General features: G+C 50.3%; 2 protein-coding genes across 8 annotated transcripts; one reads left to right on the forward strand and one right to left on the reverse strand.

Annotated features, from left to right (window-relative positions):
- Positions 1-537: 537 nt before the first annotated feature.
- Positions 538-3,670, forward strand: LOC308180919 (fibrinogen-like protein 1-like protein). 4 transcript variants are annotated; one of them, XM_080563349.1, is made up of 3 exons: positions 538-737; positions 1,356-1,475; positions 2,620-3,670. In XM_080563349.1, the coding sequence occupies exons 1-3, from the start codon at positions 668-670 to the stop codon at positions 3,273-3,275; spliced, it is 846 nt and encodes a 281-aa protein (XP_080419475.1). In that variant the 5' UTR covers positions 538-667; the 3' UTR covers positions 3,276-3,670. The 4 variants fall into 4 exon arrangements, with proteins under 4 accessions (XP_080419475.1, XP_080419476.1, XP_080419477.1 ...); XM_080563350.1 differs by having other exon boundaries at positions 2,632-3,670; XM_080563351.1 differs by having other exon boundaries at positions 633-805.
- A 3,182-nt stretch (positions 3,671-6,852) lies between these two features.
- On the reverse strand, positions 6,853-9,639 carry LOC308180918 (fibrinogen-like protein 1-like protein). Of its 4 annotated transcripts, none has more exons than XM_080563347.1 (4): positions 9,529-9,572; positions 9,188-9,315; positions 8,846-8,977; positions 6,853-7,928 (listed from the first exon to the last, which is right to left on the reverse strand). In XM_080563347.1, exons 3-4 carry the CDS (start codon positions 8,973-8,975, stop codon positions 7,300-7,302), a joined length of 759 nt encoding a protein of 252 aa, XP_080419473.1. In that variant the 5' UTR covers positions 8,976-8,977; positions 9,188-9,315; positions 9,529-9,572; the 3' UTR covers positions 6,853-7,299. The 4 variants fall into 4 exon arrangements, with proteins under 4 accessions (XP_080419473.1, XP_080419474.1, XP_080419472.1 ...); XM_080563348.1 differs by having other exon boundaries at positions 9,188-9,340; positions 9,529-9,571; XM_080563346.1 differs by lacking the exon at positions 9,188-9,315 and having other exon boundaries at positions 9,529-9,639.
- Between the last annotated feature and the right edge of the window lie 616 nt (positions 9,640-10,255).

The following is a 10,255-nucleotide window of genomic DNA, read 5'->3' on the forward strand; positions in this document are numbered from 1 at the left end:
TTTGCCACAGGGAGCAACCCTTGGTCAACATTACTGGGGCTGGGGGCTCTGAAGGGCCTTGCCAGGCCAAAGACAGGGTTTTGGAAGGAGAATGGAAAAGGGAACCACAGACACCTGTTTGTCACCTGGAGCCATGCCCTCTGCTTAGACCATGCAGATTGTGGTGCCTTGGGACATTCTGTATGCAATAACTTCTGGCTGCTGGACACTGGCTCCAGCCCAATGACTTAACTCATTGATCCTGAAACCTGCCAGTGGAGAGTTAGCAAGCAGGAGGGTCTCTTGAAGATGTGTACTTATTTTTCCAAGGTCACCTTTGGAACTGGACAAATGGAAACCTAACCTCCCCTCCCTTGATAGTCTGTGTCCTTAAAAAGCTGGCTCTCTCCACTTGAGTTTGATCATGGCTCTCCAGAAATTGCTCCAAGTGGGCAATTCACATGTAGTGTTTGTGTAGCTGAAAGAGTCAATAACTGAAATCCCTCCTTATGGAGGGGATTATTTTGTACTTCTCTGGATGGAAGGGCATGACTCCCTCCCTCCAGTGAGCTTACTTATGCTGTCATGGGATCTGAAAGCTGCTTGAGTCACAGTCTATAAGTGTCTCCTAGTACCTCTACAAATAACAACTGTGACCACAAGTGGGTGCAGTGCCTATAAAGTCACCATGCAAAGCTTGGCATGGGAGGCTGCATCACTGAGTTCCTGCTCTCTGCTCAGCTGTGCTTTTGTGATGGGTGAGTTACCTTCCCAGAGGCACACTGCATTCATATGTGGTGCTGGGCTCAAATGAGACCTGCAAAGGGTGAGTATACAAAGGCGCAAGATGACTGTCAGGACTGCGACCATGATCTTGCCTGAGTGATGCAAGGCCAGGCACCATGGTAGCGGAAGGAATACAAAACCAAAGCACCAGACAACACACATTCATGGTGCCAGGTTATGCTTTTTCCAGGCTACCTATGCCCTGTATTCCCCTGTCCTGTCAGGGGAGGTTAGTGTGGAGCCCTGAATTCCAACCTGTTTCTTTTCCTTCCTGGTCGATGCATGTGGCACTTATGGCTGCACAGGGGTCCTTCCCCAGGCAGGACTGGCATCTCCCCCAGTACTGAGATGGTGCAGGGCTTAGGGGTGTGCTGGTGGCCAGCAACAGAGGGCTTGGGCTCATGTCAGTGTGTGGGACCAGGAGACTTCCTCATGTCTGCTTGGGTGGTGGTACGTGTACGGTAGGACCCATCCTCTGGATCTGGGTCCTGTGATTCTGCCTTCTCTGGTCAGGGCTTTCTGGGGGACATTGGCAGGGGCTGGGAGGGCTGCCCAGGGATCCTGACAGTGCTGGGCCTTCCCATCCCCAGGGCTTCAGGCTGGGACACGCCTGCTCCGCAGGAACCTTGTCCTCCTGCCTGTGGTGATGGTGATGCTTCTCCTCTGTGTGAGTGCAGGCCCAGCAGTACCCACTGCCAGCTCCCGGACTGGTAAGTATGGATGGACTAGACTGGGGGCAATGGCTGGGCACCAAGGCGGGAAAGTATCTGCTTGGCTCAGCACTGACCCATGCGTCTGCTAAGTGCCAGATAGGCCATCATGCAGTCAGGCTTAGGCACAACACAACAACTCCTCATGCGCACTAACCCCTGGACCATATCTTGTAAGGTAAGAAGCCTGACACCCATTAAGCCACCCTAGAACCCTTGGTGGCTCCAGGCTGAAACCAAGGTGTTTCTGCCTAAACACTGTAACTTGGCAGGATTGCTCTGCAGTGCTTTTTTCTTTTTACACCTCAGCTCCATCAGAGATCCTCACAGCATATCTATCTATCTATCTATCTATCTATCTATCTATCTATCTATCTATCTATCTATCCATCCATCCATCCATCCATCCATCCATTTATTTTTGTAGCTCTTGTTGATTAGGAGTCTTCCCTTCCTTCCTGAAGGGACGGTAACATTCCATGCAAGACCTTTGTGCCCAAGATAAGCAGAATTTCGCAGGCTGAAGTACCCACAGAAAATTGCCCATCATCAGACACAAAACAATAAAAACAAATTAGATGGCTAACTAATTTGGTAAGTTAATAATGACAGATCAGTCCTGCTAACAGATAAACTGCAACAAGTTGGGGGGAGACATCCCCACCAGATCTAGGTAAAACCTCTTAGCTCTTAGTCTCCTTTTGCAATGCCATGACCTCCAGGGAAAACATAAATTTTCATAAATGTCCTCATCCAGTGGAGCATTTTGCACACTTCTGATCTTTGCAGGAACTGCAGCTCAATATATCAAGGGCTCAGTGTGCAGGTCAGCTATGCTTCTAAGATGTGACTGGTATCTGGAAGATTTTTTCCCCCTCCCTTCTTGTCCAGATGCATCAGCAGGCTCCAAATGAAATATCAAGTCATGAGCAACAGATCCCAGGGCACATAATATCACTTTACTTTCTTAGAGGCCTTCAGTCTCCCTGTGGATGAGCCAGTGGAAGCACCTATGCAGAACAGACCACAGATAAAAACAGCCCTTTTTGTTCTGGGTCCTTACTCCCTGTTGTAGGAGCTCCTTGTTGCCCTGACAGACTCATATGGCCCTTCTCTTTCCCACCCTACTCTCTGTTTACCACAGCTGCTTTTGCAGGTTTCCCCGCAGACTGCAGCCATCTCCGCAAGACCAGCCCCAGTGGGGTGTATGTCATCCAGCCAGCAAAGTCTCCCCCACGGGTGGTGTGGTGTGACATGGACACCGAAGGCAAGGGATGGACTGTTGTCCAGAGAAACTCTCATGACACTGAGCTCACTTGGAAGCAATCCTGGACCACCTACAAGTATGGCTTCGGGAATGTGCAGGGTGATCACTGGCTGGGCACCGAGTACCTGCACCTGCTCACACAGCAAGGCACCTACAAGGTCCGCTTCGTTGTGCGGAATAAAGTCAATGTCACCCATTATGCTGAATATGACATCTTCAGTGTGGAGAGCGAGGCCACTGGATACCCACTGAGGCTGGGTCGGTTTTCTGGTGATGGGGATGACTATCTGACCAGCTACTACCCCAAGAAGGGGGGAATACATGACAACATGAAGTTCAGCACAACCGACAGAGATCAGGACCAGTACAGTGGGAACTGTGCCAGCAGCTACGGGGGCTGGTGGTATGACAGATGCCAGAATGTCCTGCTCAATGCCAAAAACCACATCCTCTGGCCAGGATTCTGCGATAGTGGTGACTGTGCATCCTCCCTCATCCTGGTCAAACCCACAGATGTGTGTTACCTGTATTGAAGGGGCCAGCCTCCCAGGAGGCTGCAGGAGTGCCAGCAGTCCAGTGCCCTGTTCCTGTGCCTGCCAGCAGCTCTGTGCCAGCCCTAATGCTTGTCTTGCACTGCCTGCAGCTCCTGCACTGTAATCAGCTGAAACACCACAGCTCTGGGGCTCAGGAGCCATCCCCTGGAGCCCTGAGCATGTGGGCAGCTTTACCCAGTGCTACTGTGCTGGCCAGCACTGAAACAGGGGCACTGGTTTGGGGTGGATGAAGGGGAGAAGTGCAAGTTCCATTCCCTGTGCAATTGGTATATCCCTGCTTTGCTCAGAGCCTGCTCACTCCTCAGGCCCCATCAGCCCCTCAGCTCTGCTAACCATGGTGGAAGAAATCAGCTACAATAAACCCTGGAGCCAGACTTCACTGCCTTCTGTCTCCCTGTTGCGTCAGAAATGTGCATAAGTGTGCGTGTGGGGATGGTTTTGTCTAGTCCTTCAGTATGGTGGACCTGGGGGATAGTGGGTTCATTATGCACATGTGTTGCCATAGATCCCCTCCTAGGCAAGGACATACACCTGCCTAAGGGATTCCAAATTTCCCTGGAACATAGAGCGCACACGTTCCCCAGGGCTAGCATGGTGGCTGCTCATTTCAAGATGATTTTTTCAGGCAGTGCTGGGCCAGGTCAGCTGTGGAGCTGATTTTCCTCCTCAGCTGAGCCAGTGAAGAGCTGGTGTGCTTTGCAGAGCTTTTGTGTTGATGTTTCTCTTTTTATGAAATGCTTGAATGTTCCTCAGTGAAAGGCCTGATGGCAATTCTCCCTGCTACTGACTCTCCCCAGCACCAGCCTGTAACATAAACATTTGTCCCTCTGGTGTGGTTGTTGTACACAGCTAGGTACAGCTGTCGTACCTCGCTGTTGTTCTGTCTGTGGTTTGGTTCTCGGGTCTCTGGATGCTTCCAATGACTTGTTCCAGCCACTGTGCACAGGACTGTGGCTGTAAGGCTATTATCAGTCAACAGGGCCAGCAAAACCCATGGTATCACAAAACCCTTGCCCCACATCTGCCCCGTCCATGGCTGGGTGGTTGCTCCATGCTGGGAATGGGAAGACACATACACACCCCCCGACTGGGTTGTGGAGCAGGTGGTTGGCTCTCTGAGAGCATGAGGGCAGGACAGGTGGCATGGGTAAGTCAGTCCCATTGTACTGCAGAGGGTGAATGTGGCTATGGATCTCCTTTGCAATGGGGGAAAGTTTGAACTTAAGGCCTGAAAGAAGCCACTGTTCTCCTGTGTCTGAAATAAAAGCTGAGCTCTGGGAAGGTTTGCAATTGTGAACTCTGAACAGCTTTGGACTCTCAGGCCAAGATCTCTGCATGAGTTCTCAGGGCAGCCAGCAGAGCTATGGCAGCACTGTGTTTCTGAGGTGGCAGCACAGGCAGCCTTAGCTGTCCTGGGGTCATCGGTGGGCCTGCAGCCCCCATGTATGGGAAGATGAACACATGAGGGTGGTGCTGGCTGAGAAAGAATCATAGAATCATAGAATTGCTTGGGTTGGAAGGGACCTTAAAGATCATCTAACTCCAACCCCACTGCCACAGGCAAGGATGCCACCCACTAGATCAGGTTGGTCAAGACCCCATCCAGCCTGGCCTTGAACACCTCCAGGGATGGGGCATCCACAACTTTTCTTGGCAACCTGTTCCAGTGCCTCACTACCCTTACAGTGAAGAATTTCCTCTTAATGTCTAGTAAAAAATTATCCTCTTTTTGTTTAAGACCATTCCCCCTTGTCCTATCATTATCTACCCGAGTAAAGAGTCCTTCTCCATCTTTTTGTAAGACCTCTTTAAGTATTAAAAGGTCTCAATGAGGTCTTCCCAGAGCCTCGTCTTCTGCAGGCTGAATATGCCCAGCTCCCTCAGCCTTTCTTCACAGGAGAGGTGCTCCAGCCCTCTGATCATCTTTGTAGCCCTCCTCTGGACTCGCTGTAACAGGTCCACATCTTTCTTGTGCTTGGGCCCCAAACCTGGACACAGTACTCCAGGTGGGACCTCATGAGGGCAGAGTAGAGGGGGACAATCCCCTCCCTTGACCTGCTGCTGGCCACTCTTCTTTTGATGCAGCTCAGGATGCAGTTGGCCTTCTGGGCTGCAAGCACGCAATGCTGGCTCATGTTGAACTTTTTGTCCACCAGAACCCCCAAGTCCTTCTCTACAGGGCTGCTCTCAATGAGTTTTTTACCCAGTCTGTACTCCTATCTGGGATTGCCCCAACCCAGCTGCAGCATCTTGTACTTACACTTGTTGAACTTACACTCATTCAGTTCACAGGGGTCCACTTCTCCAGCCTGTCTGGGTCCCTTTGAATGGCATCTATCTTTGAATGGTCTTCTATCGTATCAACTGCACCACTCAGCTTGGTGTCATTTGCAAACTTGCTGAGGGTGTACTCGATCCCATCATCTATGTCATTGATGAAGATATTGAAAAGCACCGGTCCCAAGACAGATCCCTGAGGGATGCTGCTCATCACCTGTCTCCACTTGGACATAGAGCCATTGACCACCACTCTCTGGGTGTGGCCATCGAGCCAATTCCTTATCTACCAGATGGTCCACCCATCAAATCCATATCTCTCCAATTTAGAGACCAGGATGTCATGTGGGACTGTGTCAAAGGCTTTACAGAAGTCCAAGTAGATGTCATTGGTCGGTCTTCCCTTGTTGACTGATGCAGTCATTCCATCATAGAAGGCCAGCAAATTGTTCAAGCATGACTTACCCTTGGTGAAGTCATGCTGGCTGTCCCACATCACCTCCTCGTACTGCATGTGCCTTAACACTGCCTCCAGGAGGATTTGTTCCACGATCTTCCCAGGCCCAGAGGTGAGGCTCACTGGTCTGTAGTTCCCCGGGTCTTTCTTTCTACCCTTTTAAAAAATGGGAGTGATGTTTCCCATTTTCAGTCACTGGTGACTTCGCCTGACTGCCATGATTTTTCAAATATGATGGAGAGTGGCTTGGTGAGTACATCAGCCAATTCCCTCAGGATCCTGGGATGGATGTCATCAGGGCCCATAGACTTGTAGTTCTTAAGTTGCGTCAGGAGGTCCTGAACTTGCTCTTTGCTTGGAGTAGGAGGGACTCTGCTCCTCCAGCCCTTCCTAGAGGTTCGGGGACATGAGACGTGGGAAGCCTGACCACTAGTCAAGACTGAGGCAAAGAATTTAAGTACCTCTGCCTTCTCTCCACATCTGTTGTTACCAGTTCTCTGTCTTCATTTGTCAGGACCATTATTTACAAACCTTACAAGGCAAGATGATGCTGGCCTGGCAGCCCTGTTTAGGTCTCCAGGTCAACATGGGTATGGCTGAACTGAGATGGTGCTTCCTCCTACCCTCACCTCTAGCTGTTGGCCATGTGGTACTGCATCCCCTATTTGAACGATCCATACCTTGAAACTCAGCTCTCTTAAGTGCAAGTTTTATTTTTAATTCCCCTTTTGAATCTTGTGAAAAATTTCCCTTTTGCTTTCTTACTGCACCAGGAGCCTCCTGGCAGAAGCAGGCATCAGACGAAGGACATTTTCACATCTGTGCAGGTTCTGAAAACAATTTTATTCTGCAAGATGAACACAGGCTACAGGAGAGGTATGGCCTGCCTGGCCTCAGAGCACCTTAGGACAGGTTACTAAGTAATGAATGATATTTTTCTGCTTAAGTCAGTGGTCATCATGTCTAACTTCAAAGGAGAAAGAGAATGAGCCCTTGCTGGATCAGGACAGTTTTAGCACAGTTTTCTCCCCAGAAGCAGCATACTCGGAAACTGAACTGTTTATAAAGTCTTATTCTACTAATGATCCTAAAAATGCATCACAGATGACAGGCCATAGATAAAGCAGGGAACATCACTACTTTTCAGGAGAAGAGGAAAAGAAAAGAGCTTTTGATATGCTGGAACACCCCTATTCACCCCCAGCCCCCCAGCCAATAAAGAGTGGCCCAGCAGAGCACTGATCTGGCCATGTCCAGTGCAGAAGAATGCTAGTGGTAAGGAGATGGTTTGATGAGGATAAGGGAGGATTTGCAGTCCCCTTTACACAGGCTACCCCATGTCATGCCACCTTTGAAATTCAGCCGTACAGAATAACATGCCGAGTACCACCACCCACCCCCAGAGTGGGATGCACAGTTCTTTCTTGAAGTGTCTTGATCCATGTCTTTTGTGGAGAATTTCATGTTGTTGTGCACCTTACTGGGATTGTTTGAGTCCATGGCATCCCCTGCTGTCCCTGTGTAGGAGCCCAGCCTCAGCCGGTAGCCATGAGACTCATCATCCAGACTGAAGAGGTTGTAGTCTGCAAACTTGATGTTGTTTGAGGCATCCCAGATGACAAATCTGACCTGGTAGACTTTCTGCTTGGTGATCTGATGGATGTACTCGGTGCCCAGCCAGTACTCGCTGCGCACATTCCCAAAGCCGTATTTATAGGTGCTCCAGGACTCAGCCCAGGTGACAGCTGTGTCTTTCTGGTTCCTCTGGATGACCGTCCAGCCCCCATTTGTCACATTCATTTCACAGTACACCATGATGGGGTGGAGACCTGTGGGCTGGATTATGTAGATGCCACTGGGGCTGCCAGAGACAAGCTCGCTGCAGTCTTTGGGCCAACCTGGGACAGGAGAGAGAGTGCTTTAACAAAAACCTGTGCAAGAGAACAAGACCATGCTTCACCCTATGGCAGGATGGACACATGGCCAGAATACCCTGGAGATGCTCAGCTGCCCCAGTCCTTAAAGGTCAATGTGCTTCGCTGGGGGTGAGAGTGGGTTGACCTCAGCCCTTTGCTCCTTTTCCCTAACAGGATACCTAATAGAAAGGCCCTAGTCCCACTGGGCTACGTTGGTATTAGGCCAGGAGACTGATAGGGACACTGGTGAGCTCCTCTGGGTCTCCTGAAAAAGAGGCTGTGTGGCTAAAACGGGGTCATGCTGGGCAGGGAGGCAAAGAAGATCTTGCCCCTGCCAGCAACTTAGGGAACTGAGGAATGGCCCCTTCCAGCACACATACACCTTCATCAGCCTGCACGATGTATGTGCACACAAACACACACAGAGTACTGCAGCCTGCACTGGGTATGCTTCCTCATATCCACCGCCCTTTATCCTGGAGCAGGGTCAGGGCTAGGGATGATATAAGGCTCTTCTCCAGCCAGACCTGGCAGTACATGAGCACGCAATACTGGATCCACCCTGTGCTGGCTCGTGTGATCTCCCCTTGTCTTCAACTCACTTGGTTTAGGATTGCACCCTCCCAATGCAGTTAAGATTGTCCTGCAAGATGGGCAGAAATCTTCTCCTTAAAGAAGGAAAGCCTGGGGCTGATGCTGCCTCTCCGCATCCTGCCTACCTGTATATACTATGGACGAGTTTTATGGATCTGAGGCATTGTCACGCACTTTCCCCCATGTGTTACTTTATCAAGCAACCACTGACTGAGAGCACTGTTTGTGCCAGCTGGGCTGGCCCATACCAAAGAACTGAAATGGGATTGGTGAGAGCACTGTGAGGCCCATGGGATGCTACGTACTGGTTTTCTTCAGAGCACTTGCCGAAGTGTTGGAGAGAGTTGTCTTGAAGATGTTTAGGGTTTGTATAGGCATGGAGAGACCTGGGGCAGCCAAGACCAGAACACAAGCAAGAGGTAGAAGGCACTGCATTACTAGAAAGGGAAAAGATGTAGAAAAGATGAAATGTGACCCTCCCTCCACAGAAGTGGTAAATCCCGTAGCTCCAGCACTGCACAGTGTATCATGACCATCTGAGATGCTGGAATGCACCACGTATGCTTGTAGCATCAGACTGGTCTGTGCAAGCTGGAGAGCATGCCAAAAGGCCTAATCTCTTTTACCCAAGGGGTAAGTATCCTCACCTTTTTTTCCTTTGCCAGCTCTCAAAAAGCCATGTATGAGACGGTCTCAGTTGGAGCAAAGCACCCAACAGCTGAACGAGCCAAGTTCTCACAGGGAAACATTCCTAGCCTCCAAAACAGGGAACCGGCTGGGGTGAGTCGGACAGCGGGGTGCTGGTATATGAAGGGATGTCAGGTGAGCAGTGCCCTAAGAGGGCACTGGTGCCACCATGCACCGATTTATGAAAGGCACAGTGCACAGAGTGTTTCCCTGTTGTTGGGCTGCCCTATTGCTGCTCCCAGCAAATGGGCTGCTCCCATTGATAGCAAGGTGTTCCCCCTCTTCCCAGTCCCTTACTCACCCATGGCGTCGGTGTGGGAATGCCTTCTGAAGCACACAGATGTGGAGCTGCAGGTCTCACAGAGGCCTTTGTAGTGTCCTGTGCAGTGGGAGGGGTGAGTGGGTCCAACCCCTTCTCAGCTTCTTTTCTCCTGGAGGAGGAAATCAGACTGTTTTTTTTTTTTTTTTTTTTCCCACTTAGAAAACACGACCTGAGAAGAAGGTGACTGTGGTTCTTGGTACATAGCTTTCTGAGCTGGAAAGAAAATAGTACCTGTGCCAGTAAGAGTCCTTGGAATGTTCTCTTCTGTGAGTGCTTTGCTCCTTGGATGAGATTTCTGTTGGGAGCAGTGTATCTGGGAGCTTTGAAGAGCGCTGCTCAGTAAATAAGTGCTTGGATGACAGTCATCATTCAGCATGGAAAGCAAACACTGAGGATGCCCCCACCCCCCACCATTTCAGCAAAGGTACTGCCAAGTCAAGTGGTTCTTGTTTAATGTGCTTTTATCAGGCCCAGTCTAGCTCTTGGTGAGGAATTTTCAGCAGCCTCAAGGCTCCCAGAGAGACTGGCTGTTGTGGGACAGAGTTTTGAAGTATCTGATGGTTTCTGCACTGCATGACAGCAGACAGAGGGGTGTGGTGGAGGTGGTCAGGGGAAAGCAGGAGAGCCCTCTATTCCCCAGTGGGCAATGGTCCTGAGCTGCAAGGAGCCTGCTGAAAGAGACTGACTTAAAGGTTACTGTTGATTA

The sequence above is a fragment of the Anser brachyrhynchus genome (assembly GCF_964034855.1).
Source record: "Anser brachyrhynchus genome assembly, chromosome: 20".
NCBI classification, from domain to species: domain Eukaryota; kingdom Metazoa; phylum Chordata; class Aves; order Anseriformes; family Anatidae; genus Anser; species Anser brachyrhynchus.

Excerpts from the sequence above, each read along its gene's own strand:
- LOC308180919 (XM_080563349.1), top strand. The coding sequence starts at position 668 with ATGCAAAGCTTGGCATGGGAGGCTGCATCACTGAGTTCCTGCTCTCTG. Across the intron at positions 738-1,355 it reads CAGCTGTGCTTTTGTGATGG|GGCTTCAGGCTGGGACACGC; the intron begins GTGAGTTACCTT and ends TCCCATCCCCAG. Across the intron at positions 1,476-2,619 it reads CACTGCCAGCTCCCGGACTG|CTGCTTTTGCAGGTTTCCCC; the intron begins GTAAGTATGGAT and ends TGTTTACCACAG.
- LOC308180918 (XM_080563345.1), bottom strand. The coding sequence starts at position 9,113 with ATGCTACAAGCATACGTGGTGCATTCCAGCATCTCAGATGGTCATGAT. Across the intron at positions 7,929-8,845 it reads AAGTGCTCTGAAGAAAACCA|GTTGGCCCAAAGACTGCAGC; the intron begins GTACGTAGCATC and ends CTCCTGTCCCAG.